Source organism: Balearica regulorum, chromosome Z (genome assembly GCF_011004875.1).
Source record: "Balearica regulorum gibbericeps isolate bBalReg1 chromosome Z, bBalReg1.pri, whole genome shotgun sequence".
Taxonomy (NCBI): Eukaryota; Metazoa; Chordata; class Aves; order Gruiformes; family Gruidae; genus Balearica; species Balearica regulorum.
In genome coordinates this window covers 41,345,455-41,369,078 of record NC_046220.1, presented here as the reverse complement: position 1 = coordinate 41,369,078, position 23,624 = coordinate 41,345,455, and the positions used below count along the sequence as shown (strand labels likewise).

Genomic DNA, 23,624 nt, shown 5'->3' with positions numbered 1-23,624 from the left:
TTCCTATCTCTTCATGGTCATTAAGGACTTGGCAACTTTTACGAGAGATAGAGTAGCTTTGCTAGCTTTCATGTTCTTGCCTAATCTCAACTCTGATGATTAAATACAAAGTGATGTTTTAGAGCAGAAATATACTGCGTTAGACTACCCTTGGGAAAAAAATATAATGATGGATGAGTGTAATCAATGAAATAGCTTAGAGTCCACTTGTTTTACAGAAAGAGTTATGTAAGGTGTTGAAGTGTTTGCACTTCAGCAGAATGTGCTCCTTTTCTACATATCATTTTGTTTTGTGTGTCAGCGCTCACCTGGAGCATGATCTTCCAATTATAAATGCTTTGGGCAATGCTGGGTGCAATAAGTGCTTTGCCTGTCCAGGCATAGTAGAACCAGCTTCCTTAAGTTGAAATCTCAACCCAAGGAGAGGCTCCACACTGTGCGGAATACAGGCTAACAGGTGAAAACATGAAGCTGATTTCTGCTTAGATATGAGTTTATTTGGGCACATAAATTATTGTGAAGATGTATGACTCAGTGTTTAGGAAGGATTTAACTTACCCCTCCTTCCTTACAGCTACAGCTCTGAATAGCCTGCAAAAGTAATGTAAAGTAAGCTTGATCCTAATGTGATATTATCAAATGTCTACAGTGATAGGCCTGAATTGATATCTACTGTTGTTTTTTCTTAAGGAAAAAAAAAAAAATCAGTAAAAGGTCCTGGAGAATTTTAGTAACAACAGAAAAAAAACCCTCCCTTGGAATTTCATTCTCATTGCATTTCATAAGTTTATGTTAATATGTACAAAATTTTATTTTCATAGTCAAGTTTGAATAGGAATTTTCTGAATAAGTATTTTTGTATTGTTCCTTAGTTTTCTTTATATACATTTTGAGCGCTGCTTCTTTTGATGCATAGCTATTATAAAAACAAGGTTTGACTAGTCTTTTTTTTAGTTATGAGTAAGTATATCCGTTCTATTCAGACATGTAGTAGAGTGTTTTCACAGTGCTGCACATGTGTGAACAGTGTGAAAATACAAATGAGTTGGTTTTATGCAAACTAACTCTGTCATTCTGATGTCTAGATAATATCCTTGTCTTAGCATATTCAGTTGTGCACATTTCTGGCATCACATTAAAATATTTTTTCTTTTCTTTGTTTGTTTGTTTTTTATTGTTGTTGTTGTTATTGTCAGATGGCATGAAGAAATCTGTGGTCATGTGGAATATCCCTGCCGTTTCCAAAATCCTACTGCCAGGTTGCAGGCAGTCATTCCTTATAGACTCTTTGCTCCCTGGTGCCTTATGGAACGTTGTGAAGAACATTTGCTTCAGCTAATTCCTCAGTGCCTCTCAGCTGCTTACACCACTCTGGGTATCCATCCCTTTTCCAGGCTTGATGTATTGATAGTTCCTTCCAACTTTTCCAGTCTGGGAATGGCTAGGTAAAGAAAATTCTTAGTATCTCATTTCCTGTATTTTGTTAGACTCCTTTTTATCAGCTAGTTAACAGTGTCAAATTGCTATCAATACAAAGATGCTGTGCTATTTTTCTTAAATCAAACTTAAAACTCGAGATCTGGCTTCATGTGGGTAGGTTTGTTTGCATCTTTTGTGCTATGTTCTTTAATTTTAGTTTTAACAGGGCTCAGGGAAGGAAAATATAAGCTCATTAGACATCTGGGTCTGAATTTCCTCATTTGCCAAACTGAAGTTCTTTTATTCATTCTACTAATTTAAATACTTGATGCTGCTATCATTTTGTCATGTTTTCTTTTGGCGTTGATTTTACCATTATGTCTTGACAGAACAAGAGCATGTTAAAATCCAGATCTAGAGTTTATTCATAAGCCTTTTGTGGTTTATGAGTTTCTAGTCAAACACTGGTATTTGGAAGCTCAGTAGGGCAAACTGTTAGGATTATATTATCAAGTTTTCATGGAACTGTGGAGAATAAAAAGCCTAATTAAATATTTTTGGTTTTACAGCATAATTTCCAGTTGTGCAATGACAATAGAATTTTAGCTCTATTAGTTGTAAGGCAATGCCTAGCAATTGAAATTCCCCATTTGCTTTTTATTTTTCTTAAAAATATATATATTTTTAAGTTGGTAATGAGACAGCGTTTGTGAATAGCAGAGAAAGAAACACTGTTTTTATTCACTGTTTGCTAGTGCCAGCAGTAGAGCGGATTCATTTAGGGAGATCGACAAAACATCCAAGGGAAGAATTATATGCAAAGCTCTCTTAGAATGATGTGGACTGAAAACAAAGGTGTATTCCCAGGCTGCTGGGTTTGTGTTTTGGAGCTCTTGGGGCAGTTGTCAAGTAGGTTTGATATCTGAAGCAACTTCAAATTGCACAAATTGCCAGTCCAACTTCTTAGATGAACCAGAAGTTTATTTCTTTTTACAAACTGTACAATTAATCAAATAAGGACACATTTTGTTTCATGCTACATATTTTGTGTCTTATTTACATAGATTTTTTTCTACAGCTTTCCTTTTGCAATCATCCTTAGGGATAAAGGTAGAAGATTATGCTGGCATGTAATAGTATTATATAGTTTTTAGTATGTTTACTTTTTTTTTTTAAAAATGACGTTCTCTAACATTTAAAACTTAAGCATTCAGTGACCTCCTCTGTCATATAAGCGTTGTTGCTTTGTAGATACCTTGTACTGGTTACTGAGTTTTCAATGATAGCTCTTTGCTCAATGAGCCCCTAAATGAAAGCATCAGGAAACGTACACGAGTCCTGGTTACTTTGGGCACATACCACAGACTATATTCTCTGATGCTTTGCATACTGGTTTGATTTGGAGGTAAGTGTGATGTTGTGTACTGTGTTCTTGTAGCCATACGAAATTGGTGGAGCTGCTTAGCGATTTCCCTTGACTTAAAAAGCGTGATACTAAAAGGTTGACACAGGTCCTTATGGGTCAGCACTATGATTGAGGAAGAAACTGGCCATTTTACTGTGTGATAAGAACAGTGATCAGTGGAACCACAAAGGGCAAGATGCACAAGTAGTACAAAATGAAAGAGAAAGGGGAGAGAGATGTCTAGGCCAAAATGACAGCATACAGTAGGAGAAATCTTCAAGATTCTGTTGTTAATATGCTACTGCTCTTTGGGAAGTTGTCAGAGCTTCCCCTGCATGTACCTTTCCCAGAATTTGTAGGGAAAATATGCCTGCAGGTTATTCCGTTGCAAAACCGTCTGTAGTTATCTGAGTCCAGATTGCATGTTCAGAATATTGTAATTGTATGAGAAAAACCCATGCTTTTGTTTCCCTGTGTTTCTTCTAACCACTGGCAGTTCCAAGTGATCCATATCATTGAATATGAGTAAAGGATGAAAGAAAGAGCATGCATACTTCCTGATACTTTTCATTCAACAGTTCATCAAACCAAGCACATTTAAATTTTTCAGAGTTGAAATAAAGGAATAATTTAAGCTGTTTAAATGTCAAGCTGTATTTGGACAGCAAAGGAAATTTTTAAGTGACTCATAATAGCTTGTTTGTTCTTGTTTCATGGGATTTTTCAAATAGAGGCTTCTATATATACAGCAACCTACTTAAATGGTTAATTCCTGTGCATGCAATGATAATTACCTAAATGACTTAAGAGTAAGCTATGTGCAAAACCATGTCCAAACCCACATAAAAAAAGTTAGCTATTATCTTGGGTTAAAAAGGGTGCTGTAGTATTTATTTTTTTATCTTCTAGTCTATCTGTAGCAGTATAAACATAACACAGCATGCCAGAACAAAGGGGCTGTTGTTTTGAGAATTCTAATTGTACTCCTGTCTGCCAGGGAAGGAAGCAGTCATAAATTTTAGTCATTATTTGAAGCATTAGGGTTTTACAGCATTTGGCACTTTTCTTTGTCTGTTCCTTATTAGCCGATACTTACAGTGGTTTTTATATCCCAAAATACTTCCCTTAAGGGTGATGTTTCCCCAACATTTTAGACTGTTATGAAATGATGGTAATTCTTGCATAGAGTGACCTAATCAGGCATTTTAAGCTGTCTGTTCCAGTAGCTGCTACTGTGGGTCAGCTGCATTTCTGTTGAAGTCTGACAGATGCTTTATAAGAAAAGCTCTAGTTCAAAGCATATGCATTTTACTTGTGTTTTCAGTACTTCTCCTCCTGTGTTTTTTAATTTGCTATGGACTTGCATATGGAAACGGGATCTTGACTGTATATAATAATTGCAATAATCTCTTATTGCTTTCTGCAGATCTTTGAAGCTGGATTTAATTTTATACTCTCTCTTGGTTTTACATTATTTAGTTCAAGATTCAGTATAGCTTCTCCCAAATTTATGCTAGTAAAAGAAGAATGTGGCCTACTTGTCTTTGTTGGTGCTAGTATGTTAAACTGTACACATATAAAATGTATAAAGCATTGTGGACCAAATTTAAGTAGTTTAAAAGCCAGAGATTCAATTCTTTCTGTAGAATTTTGAGAGTTTCATGAACACCTAAGAGCACTTAATTATCTGATTTTACGTTCTCTCACTAGCAGAAGGGAGTGAATTGGAGGAAAAGAAGGGAAGTGTGTCAGACTGCAAAGACTCTAGAGCTTCTAACTAGATTGTTCAGGGAAGAGATCCCTGACCTCACACTACACTGAAAGGTGTGCATCGTTCACGTACTCGGAGAGCTAACAGGTTAAAAGCAGGAGATGAAGAGCGGCACCATATTTTGGTGCTGTTGATGATGACATGCTACTCCCTGAGGAATTGTCAACCCTGCTGGCATTTAAATAGAGTTATTGCATGGTTGCAAATGCCCTCATGTGAGCCAGTAGTTACTCATGTGAACAAAGCTGGCTGAAAATTTCAAATTAAAAAAAAGTTTCTGTGTGTTCCCTGGTTGTTCGCACTCTTCAAATCAGTTCATTCCCAGACCAGTTTTGTTGATTATATTTGGAAACCTAGTGTTTCCAAATCTCTTCCCAGTAACCTACAACTCAATTTCCTTTCCTTTTGGCAAAACCTGAAGAGACTCTGAATTCCTTGTTCTTTTTCATTACCTGAGGAAAGACATTCTTTCGAATACAGAGACTCTAACTTTCGGTGCTACCTGAGCCTGTGCTTAAGACCTTGACTTCTCTTGCAGTATTTCATTATGTAAGTCCTGGGTTGTTTATTTTATTTTCCCCATGGAAGTTATTTTTTCCTTGATAACCATCAAGGGCCTTTCACAGTCACACCAGTGTCTTGTGTTTCTATGGCTTTAGAAACTGCTTACCATCTTTTTACTTCTTCACAGCAGATGTGCTGATATTTATTTTACTCCCCTGAGGGTTGTAAGCCTTGGTTTGCATTGAGTTGAAGTACTTTTTTTTTTAAACAATGGTCTTCCAGGTTTTTTGTTTCCAGTAATCTTTGGACATAAGATTACTGCTTTTTCTGTTTGAATTAATGCACTTTAGATGTACTAGTTTTGTAGTAAGTGCTAGCACAATGAAAAATTCTTAGCCAAGCACTATGTGCCAATAACTTGACTAGTCACATCACATATTGCTGGGAGCTAGAAAAGTATGATGAGAAAAGTGTCCCTTAGTATGTACCATGCTCTTAGTTTTTCCTTCAACACTTAGTACTAGTAACTGCTGAGAACAGAATAATGGGACAGATGGACTTCTGGTCTTACCTAGTTTGGCTGTTCTTACAGCAATTTTGCCCAGCACAGCTAGCAAGTACGTGGAACCAAAGAGCTTCTGAGCAAGATACTGACATTTTCAAAACAGGATTCCAATGTTAGGTTATTTGAATCCTATTTAGACTCTAAAATTAGTGGCCTCATTTTCAAGTATGCTGGACACCCTTGAAACCCAAATGGTATTTGATGACAGAAATATAGAGGATGCTTGGCATATTTGTAAATCAGGTCAACTTATGTAGCTGGCTAAATATGGATTTAGCAACCCAGCTTTCAATTCCTATTTATAAAGATCTTAGTCACTCTTCTCCTCTCATATAAATGGTCTTTGGTATTTTAAGAGGAAAAATATCCCTTTCTTCAAAACATGGTATATCAGCAGAACTCTTGAATCCTTCCAGGACATGTCACTAAGGTTGTTAACTTTTTAAATGACAAGAGAGAAGGAAAAGAAATAATAAAAAAAAAAAGGCAGGGTGGGGGGGGGAAGCATCAAAGCAGCCTCTTTGATCTGTGCGTCTGTGGCCACCATTGATCTGATATGTATGTCTGCAGTGTTCCTATGCCAACTGATAAGTCTATAGTAAAATCAGCCAGGACTGTTGGAAAATATCCAAGTGCCAAACCTAAATGTGAGTCTTTGGTATTGTTCAGTCTTGCAGAACTGTGATTCACTGTTTGCCTCGGCTGTAGAAGCCTTTTGTGAATGTATACGTTTGTATAAACTTTTTTGCACTACATTTCCAGTTGACAAAATACTTGCAAGAGTAATCCTTAACCATGAACTCTCTTTAGGCTACTTTTACATATCACTAGTTCTTATCCACACAGAAATAATCATGTACAAAAATTACAGCAAAAATTAAAAGTATGATGTCTGGAGAAAGAAAAAAAAATTTTTAACTTACTTTTGATGCGTTATGTAGTGGAGAATCTTAACTTGGATCTTGCATACTTGTTTGTGTGTGTGGTGGTTTTTGGTTTTGTTTTGTTTTGCTTTTTTATATGAGAGACTGCAAATTGCCTGACATTTTAATTCCTGATCCTGATAATGCTTTTGCATGCCCTCAAATTTACATACAAAAGTCCTTTTCATTCAAAAGCCATACTTGAATCTTTACTACATATATTTGTTGGTAGGATCATGACTTGGTTAAACATAAGTGAAATTTGATTTAGTGATGTAAGTGACTTTAATGTGATTTGAACTTAAAGAAAAAGAAAAAGCAATTGAGCTTAGACTTCCTGGAAGTATTTGCAAGTAGTGGTGCTTTGGTATACGTACAGTGCGTTTTTTTACATAGAATTTCGAGCTTGAAATCCATAGTGGAGTCTGCCAAGGAGGTAATCATATCTGTCCTTCTTGTGCTTCTAAGATGCAGAATCAAGTAGGGTATTTGGCTGAAAATACCATGAAATTCATTCATCAGTGCAAACAGAAGTGCTAAAGGAGGACTGAGGATAAAACATTTTTTTAACCTTAGGTTCTGTTTCTCTGTCCTGTTTTAGATGACCACCTATGCTGAGGTTTTTAAGAAAGAATGCAAATTACCAATTTTTTTCCCAGATGCAGTTTTTCCAGTTGGCATATTTTTTTGTTTGGAAAATTACGTATTTTGTAAATTGCACACAAATATGTAAACATTGTTTATTTTAGCTTTATGGAAATTACGTATGATATCTGTGTTGTCTATAGTACAAAGACTACCATAGAGAGTTATAAATACAGAGATTCACTTTGATTTACCTGGGGTTCCTTTTAAATAATAGCTGTTCTGGTATATAATTGGTGTGTTTGTGAGCCTCGCACACTCTGTTGCAGTGCTGCTGTAAATAATAATTCAGTATACCTATGTTTAGCAAAGAGACTCCAGAGATTTGCCTTGAGGAATGGAGAGGGCAAAATGTGATAATAGTTGGGGAGATTTTTTGAAAGAGAGAAAAAGTTGGGTATCTCTTTAAAATGTTGGGTTTGGTTTTAATACCAGACAGGCAGGCAGTCCTGGATCACAGAATCACAGACTGGTAGGGGTTGGAAGGGACCTCTGGAGATCATCTAGTCCAACCCCCTGCTAGAGCAGGATCACCTAGAGCAGGCTGCACAGGGTCGTGTCCAGGCAGGTTTTGATTATCTCCAGAGAAGGAGACTCTACAATCTCTCTGGGCAGCCTGTTCCAGTGCTCTGGCACCCTGAGTAGAGAAGTTTTTCCTCATACTCAGATGGAACTTCCTGTGTTCCAGTTTGTGCCCATTGCCCCTTGTCCTGTCACTGGGCACCACTGAAAAGAGTCTGGCCCCATCCTCTTGGCATCCATCCTTTAGATATCTATAAGTATTGATGAGATCCCCTCTCAGTCTTCTCTTCTCCAGACTAAACAGACCCAGCTCTCTCAGCCTTTCCTCCTACGAGAGATGCTCCAGTCCCCTAATCGTATTGGCAGCCCTCCGCTGGACTCTCTCCAGTAGTTCCCTGTCTTGAACTGGGGAGCCCAGACCTGGACGCAGAACTCCATATGTTCTGGAGCAGAGTAGAGGGGGAGGAGAACCTCCCTCGACCTGCTGGCCATGCTCTTAATGCACCCCAGGATACCATTGGCCACCTTGGCCACAGGGGCACATTGGTGGCTCATGGAGAGCTTGTTGTCCAGCAGGACTCCCAGGTCCTTCTCTGCACAGGTGCTTCCCAGCAGGTCAACCCCCAACCTGTACTGGTGCTTGGGGTTATTCCTCCCGAGGTGCAGGACCCTGCACTTGCCCTTGTAGAACTTCATTAGGTTCCTCTCCACCCACCTCTCCAGCCTGTCCAGGTCTCGCTGAATGGCAGCACAGCCTTCTGGTGTGTCGGCCACTTCTCCCAGTTTTGTATCATCTGCAAACTTGCTGAAGGTACACTCTGTCCCCTCGTCTGGGTCATTGATGAATATGTTGAACAAGACTGGACCCAGTACTGACCCCTGGGGCACACCGCTAGCTACAGGCCTCCAACTAGACTCTGTGCCACTTACCACAACCCACTCAGCTCTGCCATTCAGCCAGTGCTCAACCCACTTCACTGTCCACTCATCTAACCCACACTTCCTAAGCTTGCCTATGAAAATGTAATGGGAGACAGTCTCAAAAGCCTTGCTGAAGTCAAGGTAAACAGCATCCACTGCTCTCCCCTCATCCACCCAGCCAGTCATGCCACCATAGAAGCCTATCAGATTGGTCAGGCATGATTTCCCCTTGGTGAATCCATGTTGACCGTTTGTGGTAACCTTTTCCTCGACATGTTTAGAGATGACCCCCAGAATGAGCTGTTCCATCACCTTTCCAGGGATGGAGGTGAGGCTGACTGGCCTGTAGTTTACCTGTAGTTAACATAATATTCAAAATGCACTGTAGGCCATACGGGCTATAACCTGCAGTTTTGAATTCAAAGAGATTTTAGATCTGTCTTCCAGCCATCTGAACATTTAGCTGATTATATTTTGCTTTAGTATTTTCTTCCTCAAATTTGTCACTGTTCTAAGAATTTGGATTCAGTTTTTAGTGCTATAGAATTTAATTAGAATTTTAATGAAACTAGTATTAATCTACTGACAGGGTAGCAATTTAATAATTTTTACCTTTGCTGAAGTACTGCTTTACTATTTCAATAAAATAAAGTTATTCAAAATTCATCCCAGTTGGAGTCTTAGCTCTGATAGCAGTAATTCTATCTGGCAGAAAGACTAACATGAAGATCTTGGTAATCTAGAAAGCGGCTATCACCAAATATTAGTAGGTAAACTTAGAAAAGTGCTGTTTGCTCCTCATTTTTAAAAATATGGTAAACTGGCAACTATGGTAAAACGGTAAAAAATGGCAAAACTGGTATAACAATGGTAAAACTGTCTTGCTTGAGTATAACTGATGATGGTAAAGATGATGAGAAGTCTGTGAAACCAATTGTCCTGCCTTTGGGCCACCTTAGAGGACATAAACTCAATAATCCAGTTTTGCATGTGCTAACTACATCTGTGTTTCAAAACAAAAGCAACTCACTCTCCAACCCCCACCACTAACCCCCAGTCTCATCTGGAGTGCTGAAATGTGTCCTTCCTTATAATAAACACCTAAAGTGATCCTCTGCTATGAAATGTGTTAATAAACAAGCCAGAGGAGTATTCTGCGGTATCAGGTTTCTTTTGCGTTTCTGGTAGTTTTCCATAGAGCTTTCTTTGTGCTTTTAGAAGGCACAGTACAATATTTACCTGTCTTAAGATGCTTCACTTCTTGGATAGTACCACAAGAAGGTAACATCTCAGTCACAGATTACTGACCAAAATTAATACAAAAGGAGATGTTTTAGGTTATATGAATTTACTTGTGCTTCAAATACGCAACTTTAAATAGTTGCCATTTGTAATTTTATGAGGTGAATAAGGAATATTGTTTTAAGAGTTTAAAAATCACTTGCTTCTTTTGTTGTATGGCACATGAATTGTTAAAAGGGCTCTTGGCCAGTGAAACTTGTATTTGAGTTTATTGACGAGGTAGGCCCTGCACTGCGATTAGAAAAGCATTTAAAAATACATATATTTATTAAATAAGCGTTCTTAAAATTGGCTCTTGCACATAAATTCACTTAATTCAAATGAGAAAAATAAACATTACATTGTCTAGAATAAACCTCGTAAGATGTCCTATTACTTTAAACTGAGGCCTTAAGCTGGAGCATGAAGCGATTCCCTCTTCTTTCCTTCCCTCTCTGTTGGCTTTAGCTACAAAAAATGTAATTTCTTCTTGTAGTAACTGGAGAGTTAATGTGGCTCTTTTGATGATTCTGTAGAATAGTAACTGCATGTTATTAAATTCTAGGACTGGAATTATTGCAGAGCCTACTAGCATCGTTATAGTTAAGGGTGCCTAAGCATTTCCAATATAAACTTGTATTTCAGTGGTTTATAACTGGCTGAAAAGACTTGTTCCCACCTTAAAGCTGGCATAAAATGTTTTGGCTCAGGAAAAGTATGTGTGCTTGTGTGTCTTGTACAATATTTATGCATATTATATTTGTTATATATTACACAGATTACATATATGTATGCCCAATCATGTACATCCATGCCTGCCATTCATATGTGTGGATATATATGTGTGTAGGTAATATTAATGAATTTTTTCTGTTGTATGAGTTGCATGGCATTTAGAAATTAAAAGTATTCTTTACCCTTAAAAGTGACCTGTGTACAGAGAGATAGAATATGTATAGAGAGATGAAAATAGTAATTAATTGTCATTATTGAACACTGGTTTTGAGATTTGGAAACTAATTTTCAAGATGAGTTGTTTGTATCCTACTTTGTCTCTACCCCTGAACTTTTTTCTCCTGCAACAGAGCTGCATAAGATGATGGCAAAAGATTTTTTGTTGCAGATCCATAGTAAAATGTCTACTGTTTAATAGTGTATTCACAATCAGCAGTATTAACAATGTTTCAATTCAGTTTCTGAGTCATACAAGTAGTAGAGTGCTCATAAATGCAGAGACTTTGCATTGTATATGCTGTAAGTGATAAGAAAGAAGATACCTTATATTGTGGCCAATTGTCTTGAAGCCCTAAGGTTAATTTGAAAAGGGCCAAAAGAAAGGCGGTGTTCAAAGCAGCCACAGACTTCAGATTATCTCCGATCTGATTTGCCGTACCAGGTATGCAAAGCTTTCTTACTCTCTATCGTAATCCCTAGAAGTCTGCAGTTTACCAGCCCCACCTGGGAAGAACCTGAATCAGATAATAGATTTTAGATTTTAAATGCAGACTGCAAGACCAATGATATTCAAGGCAAAAGGAAGTGCATAGAAAGCATTAAATCCATGCATATTGCTTTACCTCTGGCACCAGTTGCCAGGTGCTAATATCAGTCTTTTTTGGTGCAGCCTTGGTTTCAAGTTTAAGCAAAGAAACACCAAAACTATGCAAACAAACTGATGGCTCTATTTTCTTTTTTCTTCTTTTTTTTCCCTTTTTTCCTTTTTTTTTTCTTTTTGCTAAAGAGAAAAATGAAAGCTAGTAAGAGAAAGAAAAATGAACTATAGTCTTAAAGATAGGGATTTGAGATAGGAAGGAATGTGTCAGAAAAAATTGTAGACCAGAGAAGAAGGAAGATAACATAGAATTGTAGTAGGTAGTCCCAGAGCTGATGGGTTACATCATGTTCCTCTGTATGGAAGTTTTCATAGGACACTGATTTAAGGATCCCTAACCCTTTTCTTATATGAGTAGTAGTTTGAGTACCTGCTGGTGACTACCTCAGAGAAGCCTAAGAGAATTCATGTTCCTGCAAAACAGTGATGTTACTGAGCAAAAACTTCAGATCCAGTCCTTGTGAGTAAAGCGATCCATCCTGAGCTCCATCTCTGGGCCAGGGAACCTTTTTGGATATTACAGACAGTTGGGTAGACAATATTGGTTTGCTTCTGCTCCACTCACCCACCCCTAGCCTAGAGCAATAATCTTTTCTACACTTGTGACACTACAAGTGTGCCAGTTTTGGGCCGCCTGTTATGACAGAGATACTAGCAAACTGCATAGAGTCCATCAGGCAGCTGCTAAGATTATTAGCAGGTAGGAGGATGTGTTGTATAAGAGGCTGATAAAGCTAGATTTGCTTAGCCTGGGAAAAGACAGGACTAACTGAGACTGTAATTGCTATCTCCTGCTACCTGAAGGAGTGGTCACAGAAAAGGCAACGCCATGATCCGCTCAGAGGTGCACTGGGAAATATATGAGGCAACATTCGCAAACTGCAGTGAAGAAATTCAGACTAAATGTCAGGAAAAGAGTTTTCACAGTGATCGTGGTTAAGCGCTGGAACAGTGGTCCAGGGAGCTGGTGGAACCTCCATCCAGGAGGTGGTGAAAAGAGGTCCCTACAAACTTGACTTTTTTCTGAGATTCCAAGCTTTTGTTGCTTTTACCTGTACTAGTGCTTTGGTTTTTATGTTCAGTGACAAATGACACCTCTCCCTCCATGTTACCTGTATGACTCCTTCATATTGCCATGGTACTTTGAGAGCCTTTCAACAATTGAAATACTTTGTTTTCAGAAAGTCTTGGAAAGTAGTAGGAATGTATTCTTCTTTTACAGATAGCTATTTGGTGTCTGTAGACGTTATAGGAGAATGTTTCAAAGAAGCATACAATTTCCTAATTCCCTATTCCTCTCCCATCCCATGTCAAGGTTAAGTAAGCAACTGAGTCCACTGAGTTCTGAGAACCAAACCCAGCCTTCTAACACTGGACCATCCTTTCCAACATGTTCTTGTTTTAAAAGTAAGTACTAGCTATCTGCCAATTTTGAAATGCATACTCCAAACTTCTGGGCTGCTAGTACTAACAAAAGTCAGTCTTTAATTGGAATAATGTATAGTGCTTCCTTGGTTTTTTATTCTTTGTTTTTAAAAACACTGGAAGCATTTTCATTCTTACCTCTAATCCTGGAAAAAGCAAATTTCACATGTAGAAGTTCCAGTACATTGAAAATAGTGAAAGCTATTGAAGTTGGGGGTAAGGGATGGGATCTTTAGTGACAGAGGATCTAATCTCCTGACAGAGGATTCTAATATTAGTCTTACTGCCTGTGGTGTCATCTTATATAGAATGTTTTTGCAGTATGGCAATAGACTGGTTTTATTCACTTATTTAGAAATTGTTTCAGAATGTGGTTAAGCTTTTGGAAATGCCTTATTTGGTGCCAACAAGGTCCTGCTGTAGCATGATTAGTTCAAGAAAACATTGCATATCAGCCATTGTGAATAGCGGTGGTGGTTGTGTTTTTTTCTGGGTTAAGCGTTGCTAGTTTTTCTCATCTAATGTTAATTTTACTGGTTCATTTACTTGAATGAAGAGATATATTTCTTAATTTGTTTGTTTGTTTCCTTTTCCACTGAGAAATCATTTCAGGTGTAGTAGAATTATGATATGGGACATTTCATTATTGGCTAGGTATAAAGGTGTCTATCATGGCTATTTTTCTAAGTCTTTTTATCTTTCTGATGATGTAAGCTGAGCTCAGACTGAACCAGCAGTATAGTCTTAGACAAGAAAAATGGCTTCAATTTCTTGCCTTCTGCCTCTCCCAGTCCCTCAAAAAACAAATAAACAAGCAAACACACAAACAAAACAAACCCCTCCTTCCCCCTCTCCCTCCTCCAATCCTACAATGAGTGTTCATGTGTAGCTCCAGAAAAAAAATGAAGCCATGAGCCAAAGACCAGTTATCTATTTTAGAATATGTAATTATTTGGCAATAATGTAAAAGTAGCTTAAACCAGCAGCAATTTACAACTGTTTGTTGCTAAACAAGTGCAAATTCTGTTCCTTCCCCATACACGACACATGGTTTATAATTTAATATGTTTTAAATTTGTGCTGGTATTTTTGTTTCAGTTTTCCAAATAATATATCCAAAGTAATTGGCTTTTGCCCATACAATTACAGCTTCAGCAACCAGGTAATATATGCAGCTGATGATTTTTCTTATTTTGAATATCCTTGTGGTGGGTTGACCCTGGCTGAGGGCCAGGTGCCCACCAGAGCCGCTCTATCACTCCCCTCTTTCACTATACATGGGAGAAAAAGTACAATGAAAAGCTTGCGGGTCAAGATAAGGACAGGGAGAGATCACTCACTAATTATTGTCACGAGCAAACCAGACTGAACTTAGAGAGTAAATTCATCTAATTTATTACTAAGCAAAACAGAGTAGAGGAATGAGAAATAAAATCAAATCTTAAAACACCTCCTCCCACCCCTCCCATCTTCCCGGGCTCAACGTCACTCCCGGCTTCAACCTCCTTCCCCCTCAGCGGCACAGGGGGACGGGGAGTGGGGGTTATGGTCAGTTCATCACACGTTGTTTCTGCTGCTTCTTCCTCCTCAGGGAGGACTCCTCTCATCGTTCCCCTGCTCCAGCGTGGGGTCCATCTCACGGGAGACAGTCCTTCACGACCTTCTCCAATGTGAGTCCTTCCCACGGGCTACAGTCCTTCATGAACTGCTCCAGCGTGGGTCTCTCCCACGGGGTGCAGACCTTCAGGAGCAAACTGCTCCAGCGTGGGTCCCCCACGGGATCACAAGTCCTGCCAGCAAACCTGCTCTGACGTGGGCTCCTCTCTCCATGAGTCCACAGGTCCTGCCAGGACCTTGCTCTAGCACGGGCTTCCCATGGGCCACAGCCTCCTTCAGGTGTCTCCACCTGCTCCGGCGTGGGGTCCTCCAGGGGCTGCAGGTGGAATCTCTACACCCCCTCATCCTCCCTCCATGGGCTGCAGGGGGACAGCCTGCTTCACCATGGTCTTCACCACGGGCTGCAGGGGAATCTCTGCTCCGGTGCCTGGAGCACCTCCTGCCCCTCCTTCTGCACTGACCTTGGTGTCTGCAGAGTTTCTTACATCTTCTCACTCCTCTCTCCAGCTGCAAAAGCTCTCTCTAACTGTTTTTCTCTTTCTTAAATACGTTATCACAGAGGCACTGATGGGCTTGGCCTTGGCCAGCGGTGGGTCTGTCTTGGAGCCAGCTGGCATTGGCTCTGTCAGACACAGGGGAAGCTTCTAGCAGCTTCTCACAGAAGCCACCCCTGTAGCCCCCCTGCTACCAAAACCTTGCCACACAAGCCCAACACAATACTACAGTAAATGCTATGGTCCCCATAATGCCGGTGTAAATCATTAATAACTCCATGAAGTTCTGTGTAGATCTGTCCCATGTGCATGAGATCATTGTTTGTCTATGAAACTTAACATTGTACAGCTAAATCCTAACAAATATAGAGGTAGGTACTTTTGTAAATATTTTGCCTTTTTTAGCTGTTAATGAAGATGAGGTATTAAATGCTGTTCCTAATTCTTACGAGGTATGGTGTGATATTGTTGAAATTAGGAGATCTTGTGCAAATCAGGATTACTTACCTGAGAGTTTAGAGCTCAGTACACAAAAAGCAGATTCTGATTATGGTTTTCTCATCTAATTTGTCTAAAACTTGTGGGACTCTGGAAGAGGAAGAAATTCACTGTTTCATCTGTCCTTTAGTCTTTGTTAGGCCACTAGTCAGTTGTGCACAAAGTCACTTTCTGTGAACACAGCAATTAAACATCTTTTCCTTGAGCCTTTTTTGTCTCAAATAAAATCAGGGAACAGAGATGGGATTTTCTATTACCTCTGTCAGTTACAGGCATCCTTAGTTGGGGGAGTGAAAGGGTTATGTTGAGACTGCCTGCCCATTTCCACTGCAAGGCTAGTAATTTGTAGCACTGCTTCTTACACATACAAAAAAAAAGATGAGGAAAAAAAAAAAAAGATGGAGATTACCCTTTCACTGCTTCTCCTTATCTTCATTGCGATGTATGTTATGCTAAGTGTGTATCTCTGCTTTCCGGCAAAGAGGCAAGGAGACTTGGCATGTGATGTCAATCCTAACAAGCGCAGGCTGCCTTCAGTACTCCAGTAGCTATGTGCATCTATACTGAGTTGTCTTCTGTCAGCCAGTTCTGTGCATAAAGACTGTGCTCTGAGTGCATTTTATGTAATGATTTGACAGAGGCCAAATCGCTGACTTTCTCTTGTTTTTGGCTGCAGGGGTATAGAAACTGCCAGGAGGCAGTGTGGAGAAAGGCATAGGCATAGTTGTGAAATAGATAAATATGTTGTGAAGAGCAGATAGAGGATTAGCTGAGCAGCGATAACATGAAAGAAAATAAATAGAAATGAGTAATGACATAGGAACCTGTGAGAGAACAAAGTAGGAAATACTGAGCTAGTGAACATATTCCAAGCACAACCAGATGAGTAGGTGTGTTTTGCATGGCTTGGTGAAAAATAGCAAATTTCTTTCTGGGCTCTCAAATTGTGTATTTCACATCAGTGAAGGATAAACATTTATTAAGTTGCTGCAGTACCACTTTGTGAATATTATTTCTGTCTGTTACTATTTTAATTTTCTGTAGTTACCAAAATCCACAATAAAGGAGTAGATCTTCCAAAGTACCTAATTAGGGCAGGGACCACACAGCCCTGACAAAGAATTCCTGTGGAGTGCTTTTCCTTCTCTTACAAAGTGAAGACCACAGCAATAGTTGTATGTTTTTTCATTGTGTAAGTGTACAATTTCTGTAGACTTCCGGGGAGGGTTAGTACCCTGTTGAAGGCTTCTTTTGACGTCTATTGGGAAATGTTTGCATGTTAGGATTGCTCTTTAGGGATGTGAGAGTCCTTGATGGCATTCTGAAGTGACAGAAGTAAATGGTGGACAAGGGAGATGAGCATGTTCAGACTCCATTGCAGGGATCCCAGTACTGTGTTGATTGCTGTTGCTATTTGTTGGAATCTTTTATTATTGTTATGATTAATAGTTTGTGTCCTATTTTGTGGGTTTTTTTTTAAATAAACTGACCTAAAAGTTATTTTAATTTAGAACAAAACCAAAAACCTGCCCAAAACGGTGAAACAAGGTTTTCAAAGTCCTTATATGTATTTTTCCACTGATTTGATGTTTGTTCTCACTTCTGCTAGAAGGTCTTATTTGAATGGATTTCCTATGAACTGGTGCTAAAAGAGCCTATTTTCATATTGTTCCTTTTCCTTCTGCAAAGTAATATTCAGAATAGAAGGTTTGATAATAGGAAATTCAAATCTAACTTGATTGTGAAGCAAGTGGAAGGACCACAGAATGTTTACAAACAGAAAGAGAACTCTATGTAAGATTTATCTTTCTCATAGTCTGTGAGTTGAACTCTTTCTGCTGTTTTTGGTGTTTTTCCAGAAGTGTGATTGTCAGGTAATTTAAAGTGAGCAACACACAGGGGCTTTTAGATCTTTCGAAATACACAAACAGTGAAATATTTACTCTGAGACAGAGATTCAAAATTTTTCTTTTTTCCTTCCAGAAAGCTTGGGACAAAAGACAAATTAAAAGAAAAAAAAATAGCATAAGCTCAAAATAATCCAGACAGAACATTTAGAACATAGACTATGAAGTGATGAAGATTAGATCTTTCTCTGCAGTGAATCATCTTTCTTGTAACCATGTGTTCCTTCCACACTTCTCCACAAGCCTTCCCAAATAATACATACTTTGGCTTGTTTGTAGTGCCAGTATTCATATTGACACATTCTCTGGCAGGGAAAAAAAAAACCAAACAACTTATCGCAGCCATCTTCTATAAGTAGTGGAACAATTTATTGGTCATTAAGAATAATTCCTTTACCATGGCGCACCAACATAACTTGTAAGATTGTTGTTATGATCTTAATGTTTTCTTCTCATTGAGTACTAAGTGGTTGGATATGGGTTAGATGAGGCCTTCACCACTACACTCCTTAGCAGTGAGGATTTGGATCTCATGGTTTTACAGTGCCTTAGGGCTAGTTTCTGTTCCCAAAAATATGCAATTTCTCATGTAAACAAAATCTGGTGGTGAAAGCTCTGACTTTATATGATTCAGGAGGCAGGAATGCCTTTCTCGTCACAGTTGGGGTTTTATTTATGTTTGTTTGGTTTTTTATCTTTGAGACCTTCTACAAATACTTTGTGAAATGCTCATTGCCTCTGACCAAGGTAACTTTATCTTCCTAGACCTCAGTTTAGCCTTCAGTCTTATTTATCCTTGTCCTCTTTGAAAACTTATCTCAAGGTGTCCTTTTTAATAGCATTGGTACTTGGGATTTTTTCCTCCACTTCTTTCAGCTGCGGCAAGTCTATTTTTTCACTTGCATAACATTCATCCCCTCTAACTCTATGCTATTGTATAGTTAAGTCTCTTTTCCTCATATGTGTTGTAATTCAGTACTAGCTTTGATCATGACCATTTAGTTAAGTCTTCCTCTGCTTAATGGCTTGGATCCTATACTTCCTGTATTTGCTATACTTCTTATTTCTTTGCTGTGATAACATTCCATCAGTTGGGAGACTTCATTCCTGAAGGGCAGTTTTATCAAATTCATAGCGTTCAGCAGCTTATTTCACCTTAGAGTGATCCTTTTCACTTTGACATTTTGTAAATCCATTTCTCTTTCTGCCCAGTCCCCACATCTGCTAGCATGGGGCTTCACAAGGGACTAAGTTATATTTCAGTTACTCTTGATGAGAGGGAACAGCCAAAGCTTTCTTTAGTGTCTCATGATCCACTGTTTGTTTTCTAGGCAAAGCTCTGACACTCCCTTGCTTTGGGAGGTCTGAGGGTTTTCCCTAACTTCGGTAGCAAAGGGCTGCAAGCTGGTCTAGGGGGCCTTTGCAGTTCTGAGTTTGGACCATAATTTTGGGGGGACTCCTGCATGCATCGAAAGGCATCATCATTTTAATCTGTCACGTGTTCTATGCTTTTAGAGTAGTTAATCCAGTCTGCTTGGCTAGTGTTACTCTTCTGACGTTTCAATGCCGATTAGTCAAATTTGTTGCTGAATCCACTGCTGAGCTGTGATTATGACCTTCAATAAGCTGCTGCTGCTGTTTGGCTGAGAATGCAAACCTCATTTTTCAACAGTGCCATCATCAGACGCTGGCAGCTTTGGACCCATTTGGCCAAGGAACATAATTTCCTTTCTTTCTGGCTTCTTTCCACTGTGTATCACTTCCAGCTACTTTACACACCACTGTAGTACCATATAATCTTTCTTTCTTTAAAATTAAATAGCCTTCCACTTCTTTGGTTTGGGCAAGAATGTTTGGAAGTAAGTGTTCAGATGGTTTACCACACCTTCAACAGGAAACTTTTCTATGTTTAGGTGAAAAATTCTGGTTGTTTACAAGGTCTGATGGATGGCAGAACTGCTAAGGCAGTGTTACATTTTCAGCAAAGCACACGTTTTTGGTAGATAGTATAGGAAACACTGGGTCCAGCAGCTGTGGAAAGATCTTATGATCCATCACTGTTATTTTTGGAGTGTGTGCGTTGAGGGGATTGGCTGGCCTTCTTTTTTGATTTTTTGCCTGTAATAAGCCAGGAAGGGATGTAGTTAGTAGTGCCTTGGATCTTTTGCTTGAAATGAACTCCATGGATGCTGAGATAAGTCACGGATGTTTTGTCATGGAGACCTGTAAACATGAGAAATTTAGTTAAGTGAGTTCACATAGTTGGTTTCTTTGAGTCAGTCCAGATATTAGGTAGTAAGTACATTATATCCCTGTTTTGCCTTGAAATCAGACTCAAAAGCTAAGCATAGTAAGTTTACAATGACACAGTGCTGAGCTAATTTCTAGTTTAACGATCAGCATGCTTAGAGATACAAGTCAATAACTTTACAAATGCTTCTGGATATGTCTTTGTATTTCTGCTTGAAAGAAAAAAATCAAGCAAAATAATAGTTAGACAAAAAGTAGTCTTAAAAACCCCACACTGTTACTGACATTGACTGTGTTAACAAGTAACATAATGCCATTATAGCAGATGAATAGGTTGAAGTAGTCAGTATGGAGACTACTACGTCTGGAGAATGTACGGTTGGAGAGGTGTACTTTGTACTTGACTTAGTCTGGTCCCCTTAGCTAACTATCCCTTCCTAGGTATTGAAACTATTCAGAGGCGTGCTTATTTTTTCACACCTTTATATTCCTGTTGGGGTGAAATGGTGTACAACTGGAACAGAGATTCCTCTCTAGCTTCCTGTAGAAATAATCCAGGTTACCTGCACCAAAATCTCCCTCAGAGCTGGACCACTTTGAAAATCTAAGTGTGAATGACTAGAGGATTTGCTTTAACAGTACACTGTTGGTCCAAATTAAAACACTCATGTGGGCATAACCATTATTCCCTGCAGCAATAAACCCTCTATCAAACTGCACTAACTAGTTTGCATACAAACTATGTGGAATAGTGTTTAACGGTAATATTGTACACAGTAACACTGTAGCAAATACCCTTGGAGAGATCTTATAGGTGGGAAAGGTGATTTTGTCTAAAATAAAGCCTGAAATGAAGTAGGAGAGTCTTCAGGAGGACCTATATGCCGGTATCAACCCTGTAACCTACAATTACGTAAGGCAATGTGTTCTAGACATGGAGGACATACAGAGCCATTCTGAATCCCTTGCCTTTGTCTCAGCAAGATAAAGATGCTGATCAAGAGTCCACAGACTTCGTGCCTGGAGAATATATTAGTAAGTCAAACAGGACTATTCCGAAGCCTGTGTGGCCGAAGAAGCTCCAGATGATCCAGAAAGAACCATAATGGAACCTATGACTAAATACTAGCACAACAACCTGGATGCGATGAGACAATAGTACTTGCAAAGCCTCTAGCTTGACAGGAATTAAGTCAGCATAGGTGACCACAAGAATTAACTAAGTTAACCTCCAAATAACTGGAACTCTTGCAGTGGTCAGTGTGTAGGTGTAACACCATAGGCAAAAGGTGTTGAAGAGAAAGATTTTGGAAAGTTTAGTTGGACAGCCGTTCCTTTTTGTATGTGTTCTGGCTGTCACTTTGCTGTTTATCTCATCGTTCCTTCCTGATGCTATGTTGTCTACTGGAAAGCATTTTTCATCAAGCCTGGAATCATTTCTTGGCTGGCCTGGAGATGCCATCCTATCCTGATGGGCAAAGGCTGGGTTTCAGCTGCTCGCATCTGTGTGACCTCCTGGCTGGACAGTGCAATCCACCTGCACACCAAACGTTCAGTATGTAGGAAATTGTGCAAAACAGGAAGTTTAGCAAGACAGTCTGGTTTGGACACATGTGAAACCTTTGCTTTTCAGATTGGTTTTCCACAGAATTTAGATTAAATTTCAAGGCTTTGAGTATCTTAAAAACACTCTGTCACATGGGCACAAAAACCTAAAAGACTAAGTAAGGATCTGCAACACAGGGGAAAATTGAAGAAAACTGAAATTTATCCAGGGGGTTAAATGTCAGCGGCGTTGATGTACTTTTTGCCTAGTGAATTCTTTCAGGAAGTAGGAGACGGGACATACTGTACTACCTTGCTGTCAGGAGCAAAGGGAAAGTTGTTGTTCATGCCTGCTTAGCATAAATATTTAATACTGCATATATTCATATATAAAACCCCTAAACTCTTTCAAAACAAGGAACATCTTTACTTCTGCTTTTCCCCTGGAGGAAGGACCAAAGAAGAAACAATGTGCAACAGATGTTAGTCACATGGCTCAGTGCAGTGTGATTTATAAAACTGCAGAATACAAATTTGCTTCTAGTTACATTGTTGTTAGTAGAGTAGCTTTACTGAACTCTAGTCAAAGTAGTCCCAAATTATGCAAGTGTTAAGAAGATAGAATTAGTCCTGCCCACACATAGGGTTTATTTAGATTGTAAGGCTTGAAGAAGACTTTCCAAAACTTCATGATGTTGTGTGTTTATGTCAATTAAACGAATTCTGCACAGTCATAAGCTTTTGTTTATACACACTGTGTATTTTCAGGAATTATTTACTCAAACATTGAAAGACTGTTAAAAGATTCTGAGATGATGAGTCCTATAGCAGTCTGGTTTTATTTTATGATTTGTATTTATTCATTAGTGTTACTTTAAAGCTTAATGAAAGTAAGAGGTTTTGTATTCTACAGTCCACACATATTTGTTTTTACTGTTATCAAAACTATGAAAAAGCATGTTTTACCAGTGCAAGTATTTGCACTGCATCCTACTTACCGTTTCAGCAATAGTACATTGAAAATTATGTGTATTTTATTAGTTTTTCTTTTCCAATGACATAGCATTTTCATTCTGATAGCATTGTCTTTTTAGCGCTTGATTGATAATTTACTTGGGAAGTGCTGCAAGAGCTAGTCAAAGCTATTGGGACACATTGATACAAGTCTTACTTCTTGGGTAGCAGAGCATAAAATAGCCATGAATAATTTCATGGGTAACTCAGTAGCATAGTAAGAACTCTAGAAGTTGACTTTAATGGTAGGTTGTTGTTTTTATTGTTCAGTTGCACAACATAAGTTAATAAAAGTAAATAAATAAGGAGTATCCTAAGCTAAGTCTGTATTATACTTTTATTTTTATACATATGCGTACCAGGTATTATGTATGCAGTGAATTAGTAACAGGTCTAAGCTATTGAATACATTGCATATTTGGTGTGAAACTGTGCCGTGCAAGCTTCTGTATTACATTCTGGACACCTTGAAATTATTCTTTTAATGAAAAGTATTTGTGTGTTCAATTAAAATCTGGGAAGGTACGTAGCAACATTTTGTAGAAAGAAGGATAGAAATGTACAGAGAACTTTTCCAGTGATTAGTAACGGTGATAACATTTTGCTTAATGCAAAAGACAGATTTCCTTTTTCTGAAGTATTTTTCAGTTGTTTGACACTAGGGGCAGAGTATGGGTGCTATTTTTAAGCAGAATTCAGCAAATAAATACTTTGCTTAAAAACATCTGGCATCTCATGGCATGAGAACTTTTAATTTATGTCTGCATAACAAGACTGAAACACGCTATCTAAGTTTATTGTATTTGCATTCTAAATTGCTAATTAATGCAGTGTTTAAGGAAGGTAAAGCAGGAATTATTAATTTTTTTCTCCATCTCAAAGCAAATTGGTTTTTTACTTGTGTCTTTCTCTTTAGTCTTATATTATCTTAAATGTGATCGTTTGTGAAGGCAAAGAAGGGAGTTTGTTCTTATTTTGTGACAGCTGCATTTGTTTATGAGCTTTTACTTGTAGGTTGTTGTAATAATTTGACCTAAAATGAGCAGATAATTGAACTCTATATAAAACCATATTCTAAACAGTGTAGCTTACTGCTCAGCAAGAATTCTGAATGTGTCAAAATAGAAATACCTTTCCAAAATAACCACCTTGAAAGCAGAAAAGAACAGAGCTGTCAGTTCTGTGAGGTGATCCAAATGAAGATATCCAACTTCCATCATTACATTTTCTCTCTACTTATAATTAATGTCACACATAATTCATGTTATCATGATAGCAGACCATTAAAAACTTCAGGCCAGAGTAG

At 38.5% G+C, this 23,624-nt stretch overlaps 1 protein-coding gene across 4 annotated transcripts in view; it reads left to right on the top strand.

The window, feature by feature from the left end:
- The window catches only part of AOPEP (aminopeptidase O (putative)), a 213,353-nt gene that overhangs the window by 44,941 nt on the left and 144,788 nt on the right, over positions 1-23,624 (top strand). For 2 of the 4 annotated variants that reach the window (XM_075740903.1, XM_075740901.1), the window contains one exon: positions 1,197-1,445. The exons of the other annotated variants lie outside the window; for them this stretch is intronic. In XM_075740903.1, coding sequence (XP_075597018.1) covers positions 1,197-1,445 — 249 coding nt within the window. The remainder of the gene's footprint in view (positions 1-1,196; positions 1,446-23,624) is intronic. 4 annotated transcript variants of the gene reach the window in all.